Source organism: Euprymna scolopes, chromosome 6, assembly GCF_053919585.1.
Source record: "Euprymna scolopes isolate OS-2025 chromosome 6, ASM5391958v1, whole genome shotgun sequence".
Taxonomy (NCBI): Eukaryota; Metazoa; Mollusca; class Cephalopoda; order Sepiida; family Sepiolidae; genus Euprymna; species Euprymna scolopes.
The window spans coordinates 175,709,669-175,737,168 of NC_136487.1; the positions used below are offsets into that span (position 1 = coordinate 175,709,669).

General features: G+C 32.1%; 1 protein-coding gene across 15 annotated transcripts in view; it reads left to right on the top strand.

Moving 5' to 3' along the window:
* The window catches only part of LOC145278112 (uncharacterized), a 274,399-nt gene that overhangs the window by 5,972 nt on the left and 240,927 nt on the right, over positions 1-27,500 (top strand). For all 15 annotated transcript variants that reach the window (XM_080130385.1, XM_080130390.1, XM_080130398.1 and 12 more), the window contains exons 2-3: positions 10,024-10,094; positions 24,648-24,740. In XM_080130385.1, the coding sequence (XP_079986511.1) occupies positions 10,024-10,094; positions 24,648-24,740 (164 nt within the window). The remainder of the gene's footprint in view (positions 1-10,023; positions 10,095-24,647; positions 24,741-27,500) is intronic.

The following is a 27,500-nucleotide window of genomic DNA, read 5'->3' on the forward strand; positions in this document are numbered from 1 at the left end:
ATGCTTAGGATATATATATATATATATATATATATATATATATATATATATATATATATATATATATATATATATATATATATATATTGCTAATTCCTACCCTCTGATGAGAAGGAGAGTATTTCTTTGAAACTCCGCAGATTAAGGACTATCCATTTATCTAGTGTTTCCTTTTCAGATTAAATATGTTTTTAACTCATTTCAAAGTGTTTTTTAACATATTTTATTAACTGTTTGCTCATATATATATATATATATATATATATATATATATATATATATATATATATATATATAGAGAGAGAGAGAGAGAGAGAGAGAGAGAGAGAGAGATAAAAGGAACAAACTAAGTCACACGTTCATCAACGTTTTGTCTTATTGTAAGACTTCTTCTGGATAAAGTCTTACAATGACGAAACGTCGGAAACTTATTTCCATCATTCTCATCATATATGTATATATATACAGGGTGTCTATAAAGTCGGTGTGAAATTTTAAAATGAATTGTTCCAAAATGAATTCATTTTACAGTTTATTTCTATTACCAACACAAATAAAGTTATAAATATTTTAATATGCACACAGACTTTATGGACTCCCTGTATATATATATATATATAGCTTCATAAAGATTTCCATCTTAAAATTAATCACGCTCTTATTTAACAATATTTTTAATCACCCCCTCCTCTTCCCTAAAGAAAAGATTTTTTAAAAAAGTAACTATGTGTGAGGAGATGCCAGATTTGGTAAGTGATCACGTCTTAAACGTGTGTTAACTTCTTTTACATAAGTAAAGTAATAATTAATATGTCGCTACACATTCATGAGCATGTTTCGCTCAGCTAGTTACAAATAACAAGAAACCTCTTCAGGCGATGCAAAAGTTAAGTCCGTAATGAAAATTGTCTAGGTATTTAGCATTACATTTGATGCTGAATACCTGAATAGTTACAAGTAATTACCTGACCGAAACATGCTCATGGATGTGTAGCAACATACAAATGCTTATTTAAAACAAATAAAAAGTATATCTTATCCTACTTCGGTATTAAGCAATCGTGTACTAATCTCATTAAAACTTCATAAATTAAAAAATATGACTTGAGTTTTTTCAATTTTGACCCCTCAACAGCTATTTTTACCGGCTAAAAACCTAGAAAAGGATGGTCCACAAAACATGCAATCATTTGACCTGCCTTGTGCCCTTGTGACCTTGCATCATGAAGGAGATGCAGTTTGAAAAAATGAACACACGTACAACACACACACACACACACACACACACACACACACACACACACACACACACACACACACAATCTCTACTATTATATAAAAGGAACTTTGTGTGTGTGTCTGTGTGTCTGTTTGTCTGTGAGTTCGTTTCCTCTGGACTCCAAAACGGCTTGGCCAATTTTTATGAAATTTCACACAAATGTACTTTATGTATCTGGCAGTGTTCTTAGGTAGGTTTTTTTTAAATAAGTCTTCAATAAGTATCGATAATTGAAAAAAATCCGATGAAAGAAGGAACAGGTGATTTTGATCAAAGTTAACACCTTACACAGCCTAACATCACAAGTGCATTTGAGAAATTTTATTACCACACAAGCCGAAAGGTCCGACATATAAAATCAACAGTAGATTCTTTGATATAACTGGGGTGCATTCGAAATGAATGTTTCTGTTTAGAGCACAATTGAAGCATGGCACTTGACCTTTTCATTTTAAACTTTAATTCAAGCAATTATATATAAAAATAATTTTATGAAATCAATAGTAGATTCTCTACAGTGCAATGTAGACTACAATGTATTGTGGACTAAGTCACTGCAGAGAGGCATGTGAAGCTTACTACCAGTGCACTACGATGGGTTCCCAACTAGAGTAGGCAATCAATTGATTTTATTAAAAAATAGAAAATTTCACCGATTTTGATGATAATAAAAATATGGAGTATGAAACATTCATTGGTCATCATTCAATCCCGGACAACGTCGAGTCTCCCTGCTAGTGAGTTTTATAAATTAGATTCTATAAACCACATCAAATGGCAGGGACAAATTTCTTGCAAATTCACAAAACAAATCAGTTTTTTTTTTTGCTGCATACAATTGTTTTCGCATAGCACCAAGATATTTGTGATGTTCAGAATGTATGAATTTTTTTGATGAAAATATTGTTTTTATGACTAAACATTTTTTAATGAAAAAAAAAAAGCTGATTTAATCGATTATTGTATCATTTAACGGGGGTGAATAGTGTAGTATCTGTTCTACTGTTACAAGACATGAATTACCTCCTTTTTTTTAAGTGATGGGAGGCATCCTTCCAATTATTTCATCCTTCTTTGAGGAAGGGAATAATATAGTATCTGTTTTATTATTACGAGACAATCTTTCCAGGGATTACTTTCTCCTTTTTTTAGGCAAGTGAGGGAGAAGTGTCATAGCTCTACTACATAATAGAACAATAAAGTTGTCACCCTGAAGAAAACAACACTACAACTTTATTTTAACATTTTTATTGTATTATTTATTATTCAGGTAACTTGATTATGTAGTAGAAATGACATTTATTCAATGTAACCGCCTTCAGCCTCAATCACCGACGATACGGGTCCAGAACTGGGAGCATGCCTTTTCTACAAGTGCGAGCAGGAGCTCAGCGAATACTCAGCAGATGCTGGCGATCAGGCTGGCTTTAGTGTTGTGGGAGGTCATGTTGGTGATGTTCTTGTCATATGACCAAATGAAGTAGTCCAGCGAGTTCAGGCTGGAGGAGGAGGGGGAGGCCAATGAGACAAGGGTACAAACTCATAGCACTCCTTCTGAAGCCAAGCCTGGGTCTCTTTTGGCTTGTGAGCTGGCACCGAGGCTTGCTGCCACACCCAGGGTCTGCCAGTGGCCATTTGATTGCACCAAGGGATCACCACACTCTTCAGCACATCCAGGAACACTTTCAAGTCGACTTTGAAGATGTGAGGTGGCATGATGTGGCCTTCACTTGAAACCACACTAAAGACCATAAACGTGAGTTATCCAATGCATTGAGCTGTGCCTTCAAGCATTGAACCATCCAGGTTTGCATTTTGAGGGTACTGGCAATAGTCCTGTTGTCATAACTTGGATTGGTAGATAGCATGAGTTGTACAGCAGTGCATCTACGATCTCGCAGGTCGAACATTGTGCAACTTTCAGACATGATAGAAAGCTCCTATCGCTCTTAGGATTTGTACACAACTGGCCAACTAGAAGATGGTCTGCAACAAAAAAAAAAAAAAAAAGAAGAAGAAAACGGCTTTCATCAATTTTATCATTTCACCCTGTATTATATAAAAGGAACTTTGTGTGTTTGTGTGACTTTGAGTTCATTCTCTATGGACTCCAAAATGGCTGCACCAATATTTTTTGAAATTCCACAGAAATATACATTATGTATCTGAGAGTGGTCTTAGATAGGTTTGTACCAGAATGCCTCCGATAATTATCGAAAATTGATAATTGAAAAAAAAAAAACATTAAAGATGTTCGATTTTGAATAAAGTTACCACCTTTACACAGTCTAACATCACAAATGCATTTGAGAAGTTTTATCACCACACAAACAAATGTGTCCGGCATAGAAAATCAACAGAAGGTTCTTTGATATGACAGAGGCACATTTGAAATTAATGTTTCTGTTTAGAGCACAATTGAACCATTATACTTATTTTTTGCATTTTAAACTTTAATTCAAGCAATTATCACCCACAAGTAGAAAGGACAGGAATATAAAATCAACAGTAGGTTCTTTGATATGACAGTGGCGAGTTCAAAATGAATGTTTCTGTTTAGAGCACAATTGAAGCATGATACTTGACTTTTGAATTTTAAACTTTAATTCAAACCATTATATAAAAATAATTTTATAAAATCAACAGTAGATTCTCTACAGTGCAATAGATTAAGTCAATGTGGGGAGAAATGTGAAGCTTCCTTCCAATGCACCGCGATGGGTCCCCAAATAGAGATGGCAATCAATCGATTTGATTGGAAAAATAGGCGATTTACTTGAAATTCAATATTTCGATTTTCAAATTTTGCTTTTATAACCAAGAAGAACCCAAAAGTTAAAGGTTTACGTTGTTCAAGTTAGCGGTATTATAGAAGGTAGCAAAATATAAAACTTAACGCATTTATTCATGTTATTTACAAACAAGAATGAAGATAGATAATCAGTTGAGGGTATAATAAGTTCGTTCAGTTTTAGAATCGTGTTTAGATGCTTCCTTATTTTCTCTTCTGCTTTTGACGTGCATTTAATAGCCAAAGGAACGCAATCCGGATCTCTCTGTCGATGCAGTCAAAGGGAAATAACTGTGACCTATTCACTTTCTTGGGCCACTAAAGCCTAATAATTAAAACTTTGTAAAAAAGTTTAATCTTTAAATGTAGTCTCTCAGTAGACCCGATCGTCAGAAGCACGCACGCGCGCACACACGCGCGCTCGCGCGCGCGCACACACACACACACACACACACACACACACACACATATGAATAAATGTTTAGAAGTACAAAATTCATAAACACATTTGAATTTGAACATTAGTGGAAATCTCTCTTTCAGCTATTATCTCATCAGGAGAAAAATCACTAGCAATGAAAATAATATTAATTGCGAAAATAAAGAAAAACAAAACCATAGGGGATCTTTTTTATATATATTTAAGGCATTGAAAGACAATCAAAATAAACAATTTAATTCAATAAACGAGTATAAGGCGATATAAAATAGCACATGAGGGGGGGGGGGACAACAACAACAACAACAACAACAACAACAACAAAACAGAAGGGAGGTGGACAAATTTTTTCACAAAAATTTAACATTTTTATCGGCACACAGAAAATTTTCAAATCACAATAGAGACAGATTTCAAAATTTTAAAATGGTTTTTGGGATCTGCTCTATGAAGTACCTTGAACCACTCTATTTTATACGCAACAAGGATTTTCAAGCAAATGCTGGCCAATAGCAGAGTCTAAAACTGCAGAGGAAGGGAGACTCTGCTATTGGCCAGCATTTCTGTTTTTTGTTGTTGTTTTTTTTTTGTTCCTCCGTCGGGATATCATTTATATTGCCTTATACTCATTTATTGAATTAAATTGTTTATTTTAATCGTCTTTTGGCATCTTAAATATAAAAAAGATCCCCCATTGCTGTTTATTTTAGCCATTAATATTTGTTCATTGCTATCCATTTTTCTCCTGATGAGATGATAACCAAAAGAGTTGTTGAGAGATTTCTGTCATGTTTATATATATATATATATATATATATATATATACATACATATATATATATAAAGCTATATTCGCAATGTATAAAATGTATTTATAATTACATATGATAAATTTATATATTAAAAAGAAAAAATGTATATATGTAAAAATATTTTTAACCTTTATATATCTAATTTTAAATAAATAAGAATGTAAATATACTAACTACTAATTATAGTGGGGGTGATAAGTAGTTAAATGGATTAATCCTAATCTTATAAATACAAGACTGATAAATTAAAAAATTAATATATATTGATAAATTGATATATACACAAATTCATATAGATATATACACAAATTCATATAAGTATGTATACACAAATTCATATAAGTATGTATACACAAATTCATATAGATATATACACAAATTCATATAAGTATGTATACACAAATTCATATAGATATATACACAAATTCATATAAGTATGTATAAAAATAAACACATAATTGCTGATAAAATTACTTGCTGATTAATTTTAAATTTTGTTAAAAGAGAAAGAAAGAGAAAGAGAGAGAATGAGAAAGAGAGAGAGGGATAGAGAGAGAAAGACAGAGAAAATGAGTGAGAAAGAGAGAGAGAGAGAGAGAGAGAGAGAGAGAGAGAGAGAGAGAGAGAGAGTTATTTATCTATCTATCTGTCACACTCTCTCTCCATCTACCTATCTATTTATGTTTGTATCTCTCACAGAGGTAGATAGATAGATAGATAGATAGATAGATAGAGAAGTAACATGACTGGGGATGGTAGCGATAGAGAAAACTATTTTTTTAAAATGTTATACTATTTTTTTATGCTTTTCTATTTGTTATCAATGCACCCGGGCAACGACGGGTAGTCCTACTTATGTATTATAAATAAAAAAAATAAATTCATAAACACTGAGCGAACGATCTGACACAAAATAGATGGAAAATTAAGCATAAAAATTATCGAAAAAGAAAATAATAATAAATAAAAAATCATAACACGAAGTTGATGGCTTCAATCAGAAATCCACAGCAGTCAAACTTCATTTCGAAATGATTGTTGGCAACGCATAAATAAAAATGTCTACACTTTGATGCATGTATAAAAGTTATTAATAATCCCTTAAATCAATAATCCCGTTGCAAATTAATCCCTGAGTTCAATAATCCGTTAACACAATAATCCCTTAGCAAAATCTAATCCTTACATAAGTTTAAAAATGTTGTATAAAAATTGAATTGTACGATTAGGAATTTGTTTGGTTTGTTTGGTTTGACGACATATCAACCCATTTGAAGTCAGTTATTGTCAAATTCTATCGTTTTGGTGACAAATTTTATTTTCATCCCAAAACTTTTTGATATTACGCTTCGGAATTGAAATATACAAGTTTATTTCTTTTTGTTTTATTTTGGTTCATCCCAAACAAACCATACTTAAAGGGGCAGCATAAGTGGGGAGTTGAGCAACGAGGTGCTTTTTTTTCATTATATTTAAATTGCTGCATGCTGGTATAGTCTGCGAAGCAGTGAATACAGTGGGAATTCGAAAGGCAAACAATATGAAAAGGAAACTTTAAAAGTAAAAAAATCTTCCAGCATCTACAGACCTTTACAGGGAAGGGGTGAGAGTTTGCTGATTGTCGGGTTGGTGGGTGCATTTACAGTAAGGAGACACCAGTACACCAGTATGGAGCACATTCTTTTGAAGTACTTGTAAAACAAGGACAAGGATGCAATATTGTGGTGATGGGACAGGGGTTCGAGCTTGGTAGACAATGCTGAACCTATTTTTATATTTTTTGTTTTGGAGCCTGTTTAAAAGGAAGCGATTATTAGTAGATGGACCAGCCCAGATGTGGCAACAATTCTTCATATATGACGGAATGGTGACCTTGTAGAGATATTAGATACTGGCAGGCGTAAAAAATTTTTATATGGTAGAGAGAGTTCAACTTCTTTGCAGCAGCTTTGGCAATATCTTTTATGAATTTGTTCCAATTCATGTTGCCTGTGAATGTTAGGCCGAAGAGTTTGAATGATGGATTCTCAGATAATATGCTATTAATCATAGCAATCAGTGATTAAACATTTTTTAAAACATTTTTTAAAGGAAAAGAATTTTGTTTTATTAGCATTTTTACATGCTTACGTCCTCATTCCGTTATTGTCTCAAATATAACTCAATCCTAAAACTAAGAAATACATGTATTTTGTTTTCTTTCAAAGGAGTCACCATTTATCAATACCTGGAAGCCACTCGAGGATAAGTGTTAAAGAGTGTACAGTAGTCAATGGGAAAATCTTGTACTAATCGTTAGTATTGAGAATTTGGTAAATTGGATTACGTAAGGGAAACAGATTATCAAGAACTTGTTTACGTTGGACTTGAAGACGACCATATTATAGTCAGCTGGAAAGCAGACAAATGGAATAGAGTTCTACAGGCGTTCAGTTTTAAGAAAGAAACTTTGGTTATGGAATCCACGTTTAGGTTTCGGTACAGATATTTTGCAGGGTTAAAATGTCTTGTAAAAAAAACTTAAGGAAACAAACGTTGACTGACTCCAATTTAGTATAATAGTCAATAGACAAATGTATTTCATATACAAATTATTTCTGTTATTATTAAAGAAAGAGACACAAAGAATAAGAATGGGGTGTCAACAAACAGCGGGAGAGGGTGAAAGTGAGAGAAAATAAAAAATTGGTCACTTCATGAATTCTTCGCAATTACAGCTGACAGAACAATTAAAATGGGAGTTTTTTTTTTAAAACATAACTCAATCCCAAAACTGAGGAATATTTTAGCATATGTTTTGTGTTATTAAAATATCTTATAAAAAAAGCTGTAAGGAAAAAAATATGTTTATTAACTCAGCTTTAGTCTAATCGAAATAATAGATAAATGTACAAAATAAAACTTACTACAAGAACAGAAACAAAAACTTACCATGAAGCAAGGGGACAGCAGAAGATATTGTGTTTTGAAAGAAACAGCTTTTATATAATTATGTTTTTCAGCTGTTTTCACTTGTGAAGAAATCCATTTCGGCTTCCAGTTAATGTTGGTTATCAGGAGAGAAAATGGTCTGTTTCAGGGCCTTCCTTTTCTTAGTTTATTTTCTCATAGACTTGCATATAATCCTGCTATTTTCCCTGAGGTATTTCATTTCGTTCTTCAGGAGAAAATACGTACTGTTTCAGGGCTTTCCTCTCTATGTTTTTTCGCCCTATTATCTGAATTGCATTTAACTGAACTGTTCAATAGACTCAAATCTGGACGTTTCAATGTTTTCCACCTTGATTAACGGCTCAGTCTTACATGACATTAAAAAATTCAACGGTTGCGTCTCACACATTTGTCGAGTTAAAATATGCTTATGTCAAAAAGAAAAAAAAAGAAAGAAAATAAACTTCTAAATACAAAAAAAAAATTATATAAATGAATAATAGATAAATGTATACCTAATAATAGCTAAAAAAAAAAAAAAAAATTAAAACAGTTTTTTCAAACTTAACTCAATCCCAGAATGTATATGTGATTATTTGTTTTGTGGGATTGAAGAATATAGGAAAAAATGCTTTAGAGAAACAAACGGTGAATGACTCGACTTTACTATGATTTAAAAAAAAAATTTGTTTGTCACCCCCCCCCCCAAAAAAAACAACAACAAACAAACAAACAAACTGTTTACTATTATCACTTTCAATATCGTTTCATTAATATTTCTAATTATTTTTATTTGTTTGTCAAAAAAAAAACAACAAAAAACAAACTGTGTTTCTATTATTGTCAATTTCAGTACCGTTTCATTATTATCATTCCTAATTATCTTTATTTGTCATTTTTTGAATAAAATTACGCGGAAGTGATTACAATAAAAGATCTAAACCGCTAAAAATAAATAATAAAAAAATTTTTCTGTATTTAATAAAAATTATTTGTTAAAAAAATGCCACTTGTACAGTTTAGTCAGGACATTAAAAATGAAAATACCGAAAAAAAAAAAAAAAAGGTTATATTGTACGTATCTGTTTTGGACTGAAGATCTCTAAAAAAAAATTAATTTAATTTGATCGAGTAGTTTTTTTTTTGTTTTTTTTTACAGCGGAAAAACACGTTCTTATGAGAGCGCGTTGAAGTCAGCCATTATGGAATTTGTTAAACACGCCACGGGAAGATAACTCCATATAAAGCGCCGACACTCCCTCCCCATCATTAATTCTAGCTTTTCTTCCTAAAAATCGAACCTTTTGCTCGGTATCATAACAAATTGTTTTTTTTTTTTTGCTGTAAAAAAAAAACAAAACAAAAAAAAAACAAACAAAAAACAAAACAAAAAACTACTTGATCAAATTAAGTGATTTTTTTTTCCTGAGAACTTCATTCCATAACGGATACGTGCAATATAACCTTTTTTCGATATTTTCATTTTTTTTATGTCCTGATTAAACTGTACAAGTACCATTTTTTAACAAATAATTTTTATTAAATACAGGAATTTAAAAAAGATCTTTTATTGTAATCGCTTCCGCGTAATCTAATATTTTCAATTTCAATATTTCATTTCATCTATAAAATGACGCCAATTTCATTATCCAATAATCAAGCGGCATTCTGATACACCTAGTGTAACACTGTGTAACACGAAGTGCAGCAGGAGGGCCTTAATTTATCTAATTTTGAAGTATTTCTCATTTAAACTATTTCCTTTTTTCAGTCCACACGTTGGCTGGTTTTGTTTTGCCTTATTGATTGCTTGTTGTGTGTCAGCAGAAATTTCGAAGAATTGTAAGTAATCAGAATTTCTTAATCCTTCCGTTTTTTGTTTATTACTTTTCATTTTTGGTTTGTAAGTTTTAAAGAATAGTGAAATCTCTGTCTGTCTGTCTGTCTGTCTCTCTCTCTCCTGTCGTTCATATAACTACGTATTTCTTATTTTATTCAGTTCAAATTACGTTCAAATGCGCAGTTTTCAGATCGGTCTAAGGGAGAGAACTCGCGTTCACCAATAAAAATCTGTGCAACGATCATACGGTACGGGCAAAAATGTCCGAAGAAAATAAGTAGACATAGTTTTGAAAGCCGGTTTATCATATTTTGTTTTTGTAGTTCTCCGACTACTTTTGATTGTATTTGAAAGATTAAAGACTAAAGTTAATTTTCAAAAGGTCAAAAAAAAAAAAAAAAAAAAAAGAGAATATTTGTACATCACGTGAAAAAAGAAAAAAGTTGTTCAGCACCCCTTACCTAAAATAGTTATAAAAAATGTTTTCACGACGAGCTAACCAATTCTGCTAAATTTTTAAGTTAAATAAATTCATTGTAAAAATCCCTTGAAAGATAAATATTAGTTTTCTGGGTTTTTCAATGATACTTAATAAAGTTCTAAGATATCGAATTAAATAATAATAATTAAAAAAAAAAACCTTGTTTGTACTACAAATAGATTAGTTAGCTCACAAAAGCGAGAAATTCTCACTTCGCAGAATCTAAACAAAACTAAAGTCTCTAAAGATGAATTATACAGAAGCCCAAAATCTTAGGCAGTCAAAAGGCTGTCTGAAAATGACGTCAGATAGTTAAAAGAAGGTAAGGGGGTGTTGGTTTTCTTTTTTTTTTTTTACTCGGACGTGCATCCGTATATTCCTAGCGCAAACGTTTGGATGATTTCTACGATTTTTTAATTTAATTATTTTTCTATGTTCCTGCTTTTAAATTAAAACAGTTTTTTTTTTCATTTTTCAAGATTATATAAAACTGATATTACGCCAAAAGTTTCACATTCATGCAAGCAAGGAAAATATTAGAATCGTATAAAGATTATGCAAGACATGTAATTTAAAAAAAAAAAAAGAGTAAATATTTTTTGCAATTATATTTTTTGTGCAAAAATATTAAATAAACAATGGTTAATTCAATAATAATATCGGTAGTTTGAGAAATCAATTTTTCTTCTAATTATATCGAATTCATTAATACGGACTTTAGGGGCTTTTTTCGAAATGTTCCTGAAAAAATTAAATAATTTTTTTAATTCTAATAATTTACGATGCTTTATTTTCATTAAAAAAAAAAAGCAAAAATAAATAATTTTTTTTTTTTACTACCGAAAACCATAACTCTAGTAAAAGTATTTTTGTTTAAAAAATAATACATTTCCACTAAGATTTGAATAAAAAATAATGGGTTACTTATATTCAGTTATCATTATTTTATAAATATTGAAAATTTCATAAAAATTGGTTAATTTCCTGATTTTTGTTGAATTTTTAATTAAAGGGAAGTGTTAAAATGTTTATTCATTTTTAAGCATTCATTTTGCACGTACCTAGTCATTAGGGATGTCGGATGTGCGAACTTGTTTATTTCTTTTAATTTTTGATTTGTGAAGAATAGTGGATTCAAACAGTGCCGATTCAGGTGAAGTGTGGTTGGAGATTGCGCAACCCTTGCTACATAATTACCTACGCAGCTGCCACTACAGGGGGTATCCTTTGTCTTTTGAGACTGAACAGAAGTAGTGACGTTCCAATGAGAAATTTTAAGATCGGCCGAAGGGAGATAACTCGTGTTCATCAATAAAAATTTGCGCAACAATCAATCTTTAAAGCCGTGGTACTCAAACTGTTTTTTTTTTCAAGACTAGTGGAATATCTCTCTCTCTCTCTCTCTCTCTCTCTCTCTCTCTCTCTCTCTCTCTCTCTCTCTCTCTCTCTCATTCATGTAACTATTTATTTATTTTTTATTCAGTTCAAATTACGAGTGCTGGAAGATAGAGTCGACAAATCGATTAAAAAAAAAATTATGTCGTTTGAAGCAAAAGCAATATTACATACTTAATTGTCATGTCGAAAATAGTAATATATCCAAGAAATTACGAAAATTCATTGAGTAGAAAGTTATTTATAGGTAAAAGTAATTTTTACAAAACAATTGGGTAAAATTGTATTTTTCTTAGATGTTATAAAATAGACGGTGAAGAGTTCACACACAGGGGACATAACTAGAAACACAAAATTTACACTACATCGTAATAGCTTCCAACATTTGTAGTCTATAACAATAGACTTTTTTTTTTTTACTAAAAATACGATAGCAGTTGTTTCTACTCAATAAATTTTCATAATTTTTGGATATATTACTATTTTTGACATGTCAATTAAGTAAATAATATTTTTTTTGCTTAAAAAAAAAACATGTAAAAAAAAAAAATCAATTTGTTGACTCTATCTTAAAAAGCACCAAATTCCGTTCAAATGAAAGGTTTAATATCAGTCCAAGGGAGATAACTCGCGTTCATCAATAAAATTTGGTATAACAACCAATTCTTTAAAACTGTGGTGCTCACTATTTTTTATTTTTTTTAGCCAATGAACTCTTTCATCATGGATCAAAATAAAGTCCCTTCTTTCGTCTCCAAAAATATATGACTCAAAATGTGATAATACTATATACTATGATAATAACATTTAATTCAAATGCTAGTGGAGAGAAAATCCAAAATTACATGTCAATAGCTATGGACAATGAACAACTGTCGGATTTTAGTGGCCCTGGATCGAGTTCCTATTTACAATGTCTCCCCACGAGACAGAGTTAGACACCAGGATCGTTTTTTAATATGGAGAAAAGGAACAAAAATTGTCTCAGTCGTGAAGGATTTCTCCTCCACTGAAAAATAACAAAAAATTTAAGTGCAGCATCTGAAGAACAGATACTACACTTTGAGGTATTTATTTGCTCCCCCACCGAGCAAAGTAGGCACAAGCCCGATTTTTAATGTGAGGAGTGAAGGAGAAATGGGGACCAACTTCCCGGGGAGTAGGGGAGCTGGATAGTGACAATTGGTATGAAGGGTTGCCCCTACATTGACCAAGGTCTTATATGTGGGGTCGCCCCCACATAGGGTATTTGCTTGCAGTATCTGCCGGAACAGATACTACACTTTGATCTTGGCCTGAAGGCCAGTTCGAGTTTGCATCTGCTAATCTGTTAATCTGTTATGCCAATCTCACCTTTCCCCTTGAAACTCTTAAATTCACTCCAAGGGGTAAATTACCCCGAGTTGAGAACCATTGCTCCAGAGAGCGGCATCAAAGTACTTTGATTACTCGGTTCCCACGTTTCCTTGCTGATATGTCAATAAAGCATTAGTTTTCCACAGTGCTTTTTGCTGTAACGTTGCAAGAACAAACAAACATAATAAATAAATAAAAATCCGGGTCGGCATTTTTCCTTTTTCAACAAAAGTTTTTATTGCACGTTACTCTCCCATCTCAACAGCACTTAAAATGTCTCTCGCTGCCACATGTCCATCTAACCTGGTGTGTGTTTCTCTTTCTTTCAACCGCATGCTGACCACAGTCGGTCCATTCTCACTTTCACTTTACAATTCTGTCTCCTTTGGCATCGACTTTTTCTCTCCGATAACGTGTCGTCCTCTTTTTTTCTCCCCCTTTTCTGCAGATGCAAGCCCAAGCACATTTGCCAATTTGCATACGTATTCAAGCGCTGCTCCTGCTGCTAAATCGCTTGTCATCCATCTTTCGGCAGCTGCTGATATTTTCATACGTGCTCATCTGCGCTCTGTTACACTGCTGTCATGACAAAACAATCAGAGATACCCCCCCCCCCCCCTAGCAATTTTTGTGGACGTGTGTCTTTGCATCTACGTTGTACGCAGATATTTTTTATTGTCACGTAAAGAAATGCATTTCTAAATTTTTGACGATTCAATATTCAGATTACGGTTCTTATCTTGGATGTTATTAGTGTTGGGACGATTACTTGGAACTGAGAAAAACGGAACTTTCCAGGGTATCGAAAAAATTTGTGCCTATTTTTCTATTTTTAAAAAAAAAAAATCTTCTACTGCTGGTAGTAATAATATAATAATCAATATTTATTGATTTCAAATAATAATCAATATTTATTGATTTTAAATTATTTATTATTTTATTATTACTACCAATATTTAAGTTTCCAGTAAAACTAAAATTTATAGAAAAACCATCCACACGAGTGCGTTTTTACGTTTGAGAAAATACATGCATATTTAACTCGTATTTTTATGTTAATCAGGACAAAATAACGATTTTATAATTAAATATTTAGAGATTTATAAAGAGTCGGAATTGGGAAAAATATTGGAATCGTCCCATCACTAGTTATTATCACAGCATTTTAGCCAATGCAACCTCCGATCTTCTTCAGTTGTATCTTTTGTTAGACTGGAATCTTTCTGCGAAACATGAGAAACTGCGTGGTATTTAGAATACAACATTTTATTTAATCCACAGGGGGTAGCATGTTCTTGTTTTGTCAGCCATAAAAGTGTGAAGTAATTTGCAATTGTATTCTTAGTATCGTCTGCACTGAGGATTGAATCTTTAACCTTCAGAAGACTGTCACTTAGAACTGATTTTTACTTTGTATTTGATCAGTCATGGCTGAGAAAACAAGAACATGCTACCCCCGTGAATTAAATAAAACATTCCATTCAAAATTTCATGCAGTTTCTAAAGAACTGTAGTTTGAATAATTCAAATAATCCAAATAAAGAAATAGTTTTCAAATATTTCTTTAATCAAAGGTAATTTTAGAAGGCATTACAACGCAGAGGTGTAATGGATAAACACGAACAAAAGCAAATAAAAAATTATAATGTTGAAATGGGTTTCGCAGATTTAACCTTTTTATTAATTGCTGTTTCTACTATTATATAAAAGTCACTTTGTATATATGTGAGTTTCTCATAGGTTCCGAAACGGCTGAGCCTAATTTTTGTAAATTTCACACAAAGCTAATTTATATGTCTGGCAGTGTTCTTAGATATGTTTTCTACAGAAATTCATGCGATAATATCGAAAATCTAAAAAATCCGATCTTAAAAATAACTTTTCTTTCTTATTAATAAGAAAAAAGAATTTTAACAGGGGAATATTTTATGTTACACCGGCAAGGAAAATAATAAAATCTTAGCAAATCATTTCTTCTTACCCCCTCACCTCCCGAATTATTGACATCTGAGAATATAACTCAGTTGTAGAGCATTTGACTACAGATCGAATGATCCCCTGTTCAAGCCTGGGTATACCTCAACATTTTATTTTAATTTTTTCTTATTAATGAGTTCAATTTGCGATAAAAAAAAGAGTAACAGTTAAAATCGCTGCAAATCATTTCTTCGTTTGCATATTAGAAAACTAAACATTAATCAGAAGTGATTTTTCCAGGGCATTTATCATCAAGCTTAAATATCAACTGACGTGATATTGTAAACAAACACGGACTGAATTTCATGAATGACGTTATCATAATAATTATTTTTTTAAAAAATGTTTTTGCAAATTAGTCGATCGGGCAAATTAATTATTCCTCACAATATTTAATAATCAATGGAGGATTGATTCTATAATAATATATACTCAATCTGCATAAATTAAAATATCATGTTTAAGCGTATTGTATGACCAGGCAATGCCAGGCGTCCAGCTAGTGAAATATATATATATGTGTGTTTTTTTAAAAATATTTTATACTGCCATTGCATTTTCACTTGCCTCAGTACTTTTAGATGGAAGTTCAGTATCATATGATATTTCGGGAAAATTTCCTTCCTCAGATATGCATTTGATTATAAATCAAATGTGCATACTCAGGCTATTGTAAACATGTTTTATAGAAATTGAAGAGGACGTGAAATTTTATTTTTGTTTAAAAATTTATGTTTATTTATACGTTGATCCATTTCACTGCATTCTATATATCACTTGCGTATATCACCTGCGTATATTACCTGCATACATTATCTGCGTATTACCTGCATATATTACCTGCATATATTACCTACATATATTACCTGCATATATTACCTACGTATATTACCTGCATATATTACCTGCTTATATTACCTGTGTATATTACCTGCATATATTACCTACGTATATTACCTACGTATATTATCTGCGTATATTACCTGCGTATATTACCTGCATATATTACCTGCGTATATTACCTACGTATATTACCTGCGTATATTACCTACGTATATTACCTGCGTATATTACCTACGTATATTACCTGCGTATATTACCTACGTATATTACCTGCATATATTACCTACATATATTACCTGCATATATTACCTACGTATATTACCTGCATATATTACCTGCTTATATTACCTGTGTATATTACCTGCATATATTACCTACGTATATTACCTACGTATATTATCTGCGTATATTACCTACGTATATTACCTGCGTATATTACCTATGTATATTACCTACGTATATTACCTGTGTATATTACCTGCATATATTACCTGCGTATATTACCTACGTATATTACCTGCGTATATTACCTGCGTATATTACCTGCGTATATTACCTACGTATATTACCTGCGTATATTACCTGCGTGTATTACCTGCATATATTACCTGCGTATATTACCTGTGTATATTACCTGTGTATATTACCTGCATATATTACCTGTGTATATTACCTGCGTATATTACCTGCATATATTACCTGCGTGTATTACCTGCGTATATTACCTGCGTATATTACCTGTGTATATTACCTGCATATATTACCTGTGTATATTACCTGCATATATTACCTGCGTATACTACCTGCATATATTACCTGTGTATATTACCTGCATATATTACCTGCGTATATTACCTGCATATATTACCTGCGTATATTACCTACGTATATTACCTGCGTATATTACCTGCGTATATTACCTACGTATATTACCTGCGTATATTACCTACGTATATTATCTGCGTATATTACCTGCGTATATTACCTGCATATATTACCTGCGTATATTACCTACGTATATTATCTGCGTATATTACCTGCATATATTACCTGCGTATATTACCTACGTATATTACCTGCGTATATTACCTGCGTATATTACCTGCGTATATTACCTGCGTATATTACCTGCGTATATTACCTGCATATATTACCTGTGTATATTACCTGCATATATTACCTGCATATATTACCTGTGTATATTACCTGCATATATTACCTGCGTATATTACCTGCATATATTACCTGTGTATATTACCTGCATATATTACCTGCGTATATTACCTGCGTATATTACCTGCGTATATTACCTGCATATATTACTTGCGTATATTACCTGCATATATTACCTGTGTATATTACCTGCATATATTACCTGCGTATATTACCTGCATATACTACCTGCGTATATTACCTACGTATATTACCTGCGTATATTACCTGCATATATTACCTGCGTATATTACCTGCATATATTACCTGTGTATATTACCTGCATATATTACCTGCGTATATTACCTGCATATATTACCTGCGTATATTACCTGCATATATTACCTGCGTATATTACCTGCATATATTACCTGTGTATATTACCTGCATATATTACCTGCGTATATTACCTGCATATATTACCTGCGTATATTACCTGCGTATATTACCTGCATATATTACCTGCGTATATTACCTGCATATATTACCTGTGTATATTACCTGCATATATTACCTGCGTATATTACCTGCATATACTACCTGCGTATATTACCTACGTATATTACCTGCGTATATTACCTGCGTATATTACCTACGTATATTACCTGCATATATTACCTACGTATATTACCTGCATATATTACCAGCGTATATTACCTGCGTATATTACCTGCATATATTACCTGCATATATTACCTGCGTGTATTACCTGCATATATTACCTGCGTATATTACCTGCATATATTACCTGCATATATTACCTACGTATATTACCTGCGTATATTACCTGCGTATATTACCTACATATATTACCTGCGTATATTACCTGCATATATTACCTGCGTATATTACCTACGTATATTACCTGCGTATATTACCTGCGTATATTACCTGCGTATATTACCTACGTATATTACCTACGTATATTACCTGCATTTATTACCTGCGTATATTACCTGCGTCTATACTACAGTTTTTCTTTTGTGAAATTATATGCACGTATTACAACGATTTTTAAGATAGTTAAAAAATTAAGAATACGACTTTAATGCAATATTTAGAAATTTAAGAATCAAAATCAGTAATGGTATTGGATTCGGGAAAAATGTTGGAACCGTTCCATTCCCAACACAATCACATTGACAAACCGGTTCTTGCCAGATCGCCAAAGTTAAGCAACATTGAGCCTGGTCAGTATCAGACGAGTGACCATTTGAGAAGACTAGGCGCTGTATGTACCTTCTGGGAAGGTTGGACATGGGGCCAGAACTCTAACCCTGAAAAAAAAAAACTCCTTGCTACAAAATCATCTATAAAGTTGTGTATGGCTTTTGCCTCTCCAGGAACTCAAGGCTATGAATGATGTCATCACTAACCTGAAACTACGATATGACGTCATAAACAGTTGAGTGCCAGATTTTTCTGTCACAAATAAATGTCAGGAATGAGAGTTCGAGACGGCAAAGCTTTGACTTGCAGTTAGTTTGGACTGTTGAAGTGATTTTGAGGAATAAAGTGTAAGTTTTGATCTTGCACTGTTTTGATGAATATTATTTTTCAATTGCATACATTTTTTTTTATTAAGAAAATCCATTATTTGGTAGAATTTGTTTGATATTAATTTCAAATGCACGTCAACTATAGAGTAGACAAAAAAGCATTAAAAAATTTTATAAGGTTGTCTGGAAAATTCCAAGCGTTTTTAAGCACAAAAAAGAATAGAAAGAAGATTTATCCTTTCTTAATAATGATTCAATGAAAATCGTCATCAACTGTACTTTTTGAAACTTCCAATTCATATATATATATATATATATATATATATATATATATATATATATATATATATATATATATATATATATATAAGTTTAATGGTTAAAGTTAAATTCTGTAAATCAAAATATATACACATATATTTAAGTTAAGAATTTATTGTTTGAAACAAGGAATATATAGAGAAAAATTATTTTTATTTCCTTAATCCATGGATTTTCAATAATGGCTCATATCATCAGAGGAAATGAAATGCAATTAGCAAAATGTTCAGCTATTAATAAACAAATATTTTGCTTTTCAGCAAAAATTATTGAAAATGTTATTTGAATTGATTCCAACAATAAATTCGTAACTTAAATATCTGTGTATATATTTTGATTTACAGAATTACACGTATATATATATATATATATATATATATATATATATATATATATATATATATATATATATATGTTTTTTTAATTTTTTATTACCGTTTTATCTGTTTGGTTACATATGTTTCAGATGTTGGACCATGTTTACGATCCAACAGCCTCATCAGACCTTACAGAAGTGGTTGTTAGTATTAGGAAGATGTGTTTTAGAAGAAATACGAAAAAAAAATGTATGTATGTATGTATGTATGTGTGTATGTATGTATGTATATGTACATATACTTCTTACTGGAGATCTATATCTCCACATACATGTATATAGGTAGGTGTGTGTATATATATATGTATATATATGTGTATATGTGTCTATATATATTTGTGAGTGCATATATGTGAATAAGAATTGTGTGTATGTGTGTGTATGTCTGCATATGAATTGTTTATATATGTGTGTGCGCGTATGTGTCTGTATATGGATGTATAAAAATGTACATATATATGTATATGTATGTATGTGCATTTGCGCGTACGTTAAGGTATGTATTTAAGAAAAAACAACCCATTGTAAACTGATCAACCCTGTACCTGTCAAAAACATGACATCTACACTAACCCTTTCCCTCTCTCTCTCCCTCTCTTTCCCTCTCGCTCTCCCTCTCTCTCTCTCTCTCTCATCTACTTAATATACCTCACTGAACAAGCAAAAGGCAGTTAAAATTTAAAACCTAAAAATTGAAACTTCCCCCCTCCCCTTTTTCTTTCCTTTACCATCCTCTCTCCACCCCCTTCCCTATATTCATATATCTCCCCCCACGCCTACCTGAATCTGCTACCTCCCACACACACAATACAATCTAATGTATATTAACTCTAAAAACTGAAATATTGTCAATACCCGTCTCCCTCCCCCCTTATTATTTCCTACCTCACCCCCACTTTTTTTTTCGTATTTCTTCTAAAACACTTCTTCCTAATACTAACAACCACTTCTGTAAGGTCTGACGAGGTTGTTGGATCGTAAACATGGTCCAACATCTGAAATATATGTAACCAAACAGATAAAACGGTAATAAAAAAATAAAACACATATTTGCTCTGCAATAGTATTGAGCACTCTCTTCAGGTTTTTACTAATTACCAGTTTTACCATATATATATATATATATGTATATATATATATATATATATATATATATATATATATATATATATATATATATATAAATAAACAAAATCAAGACATCAAAGAATGGATTGATAGTAACAAATAGTGTATTTCATCGTTCGTTACGATTGTTTCACGACCATTCGGACAAATTCAAGCCCTATATCGTTAGAACATTTTCACAAGAATAGTCTCTCATCAGACGTTTTGAAAAACACTTTTACAATGAACAATATGGAATCCATTTCCCTTTTAAGGAAAATTATGAGAAAATATTTTACCTACCTCTCTTCTTTCCAAGGCTTTTTTTTCCCCAAGGTTATATATATACATGACAAAAGTCTATATTCCAAATTTCAAGATGTTGATCATCTTACCATTTATTCCTTTAAGTAAGCTGACATGCATAATTCTTGACAACACCTGATTCGTAACACAAAATCATTCATTTCATTATTATGTGAATTCTTGAATTTATTCTGCCCTTAACTCATCGGAAAAAATTCAAAGATGGCGTAATAAAAGGAAAAAAGGTAATTTCTCTAACAATTTTCAGATTTTGTAATCATGCTAATATGCTTTTATTTTCTTTTAAAATTGATAAGTGCTTTTGATGAGTTACGGGCGAAATAAATTCATTGATTGATGTAATAATTTAATGAATGATTTTGCGCTATGAAACAGGTGCTGCCAAGAATTGTGCATTTCAACATACTTAAAGAAATAAATGTTAAGATGGTCAACATCTTGAAATTTGTCATTTATTTGTTATATGCTCTGTAATTACATTTAGCTTCATAAATTAAGGATTGGTATGAATAAGCGGTTAAATATAATTGAAATATAATTGAAATATAATTATAATGTAAACATATTTATGTGGAAATCTGCTTCTTTACGTTTCCAGACTTTTTTGTGTCGGCATTTCATTGATAATACACACATTAAACTCTAGTCCCCTTCGAAGTAATCTCCTCCGGCTGTAATGTGCTTGTTGTACTATTCCAACAACTTCTGTGAAGGCCCCATGGAAGTTGTCTTGTGTGAACGCGTCAATGACCCTCGTCACAACCTTTCATCTTCCCAATTGTCTCATAACAACAACTTCCAAGGTTTTCCTTGAGCTTAGGGAATAACAAAAAGTCACAGGGAGCAAGGTCTGGAATATGGGGAGGGTGAGGAATTCTCTTAATGCCCATCTTCGTTTAATAGTCTGTGACAAGGATGGAGTTGTGGACTGGTGCATTCACGCAAATCTTCTGCATCTTCAGTTCCTCATGAATAATTGTGTGTACAGTTCCCACACTGACACCAAACTGTGCACTTATTGTCTTTATTGACAAACGACGGTCCTTATCCATGAAATTCTTTATTTGACCAATCAACTTTGGTGTTCTGACTTCCTTACTCTCCGCACACCTCTCATCATCCCTCACAGACTCCCTGCCTTCCTTGACTCTCTTATGCCACTCCAAACCTGATGTTTGATTCATGCAAGATGGCCTCGAAGCAGTCTGAAGCATTCCATACGTTTCTGTGGCATTTTCTTCAAGATTAAAACAGAATTTTCTTGCAAAATGTCCTCACGTCCAAATTTCATTTTTTAAATTCACCAGCTCTGACAATTAGGTGGATTCTAATTCTCACTGTAGCTCATTTGAACCTGAACTCATACAAATTAGTCAATCATCTCATAAGATGCTTGGCAACAAGATACAGAATTTGAAGAATCTACAATAATTTTAAATGTCTGTACAAAAACGTCTGTAAACTTATTGAAGGCGTCTTATATATATATATACTAGCTGGACGCCCATAATCATACAATACGCTTAAACATGATATTTTAATTTATGCAGATTGCATATATATTTTTATAGTCTATTAAATATTATATATTATGACGAATAATTTGCCTGGTGGTTGATTTTTTAAATAAAAAAAAAAAAATTTTTTTTAAATAATAATGATAATGTCGTTCATCAAATTCCGTCTGTGTTTGTTTACAATATCACATTAGCTGATATTTGCGCTTGATGATGAATGCCCTGGAAGAGTCACTTTTGATTAATGTTTAGTTTTAAAATATGCAAACGAAGAAATGATTTGCAGCGATTTGAAATGGTCCTCTATAAAAAACTAAAATACTATTTTAGGATTAGATTTTTTCGATTTTCAATATTTATCGGATTAATTTTTGTACAAAACATATCTAAGAACACTGCCAGACATATAAATTACCTTTGTGCGAAATTTGCAAAGTATAAGCTTAGCTGTTTCAGAACCTATAATACCCCCCACACACAAAGTGATTTTATATATATATACACACACACACACACACACACACACACACACACACACACACACACACACACACACATATATATATATATATATATATATATATATATATATATATAATAAAATAAAAATAAAAATTACAATTAAATTTACCAAAATGATCCAAGATGGTAAAACTAAAGTATATTATAAATATTAAAGAATTAATATTTGTAAAGTAATCTCAACCAGATGTAAAAGCTCGATAAAACCAAATAGGAGATAGAGCTTATAATAAGAGCAACCAGATAATAAAACATGTTAAAAAACACTTTGAAAAAGAGTTAAAAACATATTTAATCTGAAAAGGAAACACTTGATAAGTGGATAGTCCTTAATCCACGGAGTTTCGAAGAAATACTTACCTTCTCATCAGAGGGTAGGAATTAGCAAAATGCGGGATCGGATTTTGCATACAAAAGTATTTGATGAAACTGCAAGTAAGTCAAAGATCTTACTTGATAACAAAAAGTGAAGCAGAGGGAATATGGTGAAGAAAAAAAAAATATATATATATATGTATATATATATATATATATATATATATATTTTTTTTTTTTCTTAACTCAAGATAAGAAGTATTATAGTCATCCACATACAGTACTGTTTCGCTGTATCACAGCTCATCAGTGCAGCTAGTCAGTGTCAGAATCAATACTCGACCGTCTGTGTGACAGTCAAGGCTTCGAACCATTATGCCAAATCGGCAGCTGCTATGCGGGTAGGGAATTAACGATGTTTTGACATCGTCCGAAATACCTAAGCTCGATTTGTTTACACAAAGAGCATCACTTAATACGCTAATGGTAATTCGTGTATCACTTCTCAATATGCTCAACTCAAGATAAGGAGCATTAGAGTCATCCACATACAGTACTGTTTCACTGTGTCACAGTTCATCAGTGCGGCTAGTCAGTGCCAGGATCGAAACCCGGCCGCCCGTACGACAGTCAAGGCTTATTCTTTTTTTTCTGATCTTCTCTAACACACTCACATATAGTACTGGGATTCTAATCTACTATGTTTGTAATAATTTGTGATAATTTGTAATAATTTGTTCACATGTAATAATTTGTAATAATTTGTGCACATATAGCTTATATATATATATATATATATATATATATATATACTTGTTTATTGTTATATAAACATGCTCACATCCCGCTGCTACAAATAGCCACTTGTTTCAATCAAACAACAGATATCATCAGGCAGCGACTTGACTATTCAAAAGTTCAATGAATAAGCGTTTATTAAGTTTATTCATTGAACTTTTGAATAGTCAAGTCGCTGCCTGATGATATCTGTTGTTTGATTGAAACAAGTGGCTATTTGTAGCAGCGGGATGTGAGCATGTTTATATAACAATAAACAAGTATTATCAGCTCTTTTTATTGAGCACTATCTAACAACCTCGTTGAATTCATTAGTCCATTACTTTTGAATATAAAAAAACCCACGTATATATATATATATATATATATATATATATATATATATATATATGTATGTATGTATGTATGTATATATGTACTAAATCTATTTATGCAGCCATTGCTGTTCAAAATATGCACCACTCTTTTAAAATATTTTACAATCTGCCGTTTTTCTCTTCGTTTTTTAGGTACCGAAGGATATGAATCTGGAAATGGTCAGGACTTGAACCGGCAGAAACGTTGTGCTCCTGGAGATATGAAACGAAAACATTATCCAGATGGTACGTATATATATATATATATATATATATATATATATATATATATATATATATATATATTAATAGAAACAAATTTATATGCCTGCGACACTGAACATACTAATGTTTTGGACAAATGGTCAGTTAAAACGAGAAGTCGTCATCAGGCGACTATATAAAATGGTTGCTTTCCACAGAAGAAACCAGTCCTCAAATTTTAACAGATTCTCAGGACTGGTTTCTTCTGTGAAAAGCAACCCTTTATTAAGTCGCCTGACGAGGACTTCTGGTTTTAACTGATTATTTGTCTGAAACATTAGCATGTCTAGTGTTGCGACATATAAACATATATCTTGCTCTTCTTTTATTGAGCACTCTTAATAACCTCGTTAAATTCATTAGTTATTTAATTTATTTTTATTACCTTTTCACCCCAAACAAGGCTCGGTGCCACTTTGATGTAGGCGGCTACTATCTGGGACATAATTGCAGGGATACTATGTAGGGAGTTGGGCAGCAAGATGTATGTTTAGATATATATATATGAAATTCAATATGGCATAACAGTAAAATATAAAGGTATCTGCAGCTTCTCTTCCAATTTTCGGATTTTTATCATGTCAAATCACATTTCAATTCCTTTTGACGGATTGATTGTTGCTATTTCTTCTGATGAGTTAATTACATAATAGATTCACTGATTGATATAATAATTAAGTGATTGATTTTGCGCCACGAAACAGATACTGTCAAGAATTGTATAAGTCAATTGAATTAAAGGAATAAATTATAAGATGGTCAACATCATGAATTTTGGAATATAACGTTTTGTCATTTATTCTCTCTCTCTCTCTCTCTCTCCACACACACACACACACACACACACACACACACACACACACACACACATATATATATATATATATATATATATATATGTATATATATATATAAAAGTGAAAGTGTGTGTGTCTGTGTTTCTATGTACATTTCCCTACGAAATAACTCTGTCAATTTTTAGTCTACAGACTCGAAATTTGATATACAGGTTACTGAGAATTGGGAAAATCGATGTGATCGGTCTTTGGCCAGAAATTTGTCGATTAAGAGGTCAAGGTTCAACGATTTTACCTTTGAGAACTCTACCAAACTCCTCCGATAATTTTGGGTCTACGCACTTGAAATTTTAGATATAGGTTCCATGGACATGGATCTAACTTAATAACTTTATTTAAGCCCAAAACAATAAATTTTAAGGGGTCATAATAGGGGTCAAAGTTAAAAAAAAATTGACCTCTGCAGTCTCTTCCAAATTACTCAGATAATTTCTGGTCTAAATATTTGAAATTTTACATAAAGGGTATTCAGAGATAGGGCAAGCTTTTTTATCAGTTTGGGTCGAAAATTTTTAGTTACCAATATATAAATGTATGTATGTATGTTTGTTTGCATGTCTGCCTTAAACTTTCAATAGAGGCGAGAGATTTTACCAAGATCAGTATCGTTTTAAAGTTCGATCTTTCATACGACAAATATCGAAAAATTTGCTAAAAACATTAATATCTTCCCCTTCAACTAGGCACTTTTCTACAGGGGGGGGGTCACTTTTTTCGCCGATATTTTTTAAAGTTATCCTCTCCTTTAGATTGTCTAGCCTTAATATTAAAAAAATGTCGCTTCCGGTTGGCGGTGGTCGTAACAGCATAAACGTTAGGTTTTACCCTGTTCTTTTCCTCCTTTTCGGTACGGGTTCGAGCCTGCCTTCCTACTACCACTTTTTTTTTTTGCTCAACATACACATCCAAACACCCGGGCAACGCCGGGCGCCCATCCATGCCCATGCTAGTATATATATAAATGGCTAAAATTGGCACTTTTGTGCTTATTAAAAAAAATTGATACCTTGGACTTTTATAAAACTTTCTAAAAAGTTGTAACTAAATGATTTCTATATAATTTTGTTTGTCTATACTTCACGATAACTCTTGGGTGTGCCCAGGGGCTCTTTTAGGGCTAATAAAAACACTCCATTTTTGGGGCTATTTTACCATATTTGTCCAAAATTTTCTGTGTATGTCTATTTAGTAGTTTTGCATAGTGCTGAACTCAAATTTAAATCTGTTAAGGCTTTGGGGACTTTTGGAGCTAAATGAGGGGGGGGGGGAATGATAGACTTAGTCATTTCTTTTTTTGCATGGTGCAAAACGCAGATTTACATATGTTAAAGCCTAAAGCTGCACCGTTTGTTCATTTTCACCAGGATTTGACGTCCCTGGGGACTTTTGAGGCTAAATAGGGGGGGGGGAATGCTGAACTTAGTCATTTTTTATGCCTCGTTCACTGTGCACTAACGGGGGACCATGCATGATTCACTTGTGTTTTTTTAACACCTACAGACACTAATGTTTCATCCTTTCGGGATCATCAGTGCAGGGTGACACAATTACTACCGGTTGGGAGATTCGAACCCGGCCATGAAGCCATCTCTGACTCCACTAGCGGGAAATACCGTTGAAATTTTAATATTTAAAAAAAATTTGTTGTAACATCCGTCCGTAGTGATCTAGTGATTATAAAATCATGATGCATGCATGACCGACTTTCTATTTCAACTTTAAACTGCTCCACAATAAGAACCAAGTTTCTTAAAGGGGATAACATAAATATAAATATATATATATATATATATATATATATATATATATATATATAGTAATCCACATACAGTACTGTTTCGCTGTTTCACAGCTCATCAGTGCGGCTAGACAGGGAACTACCACA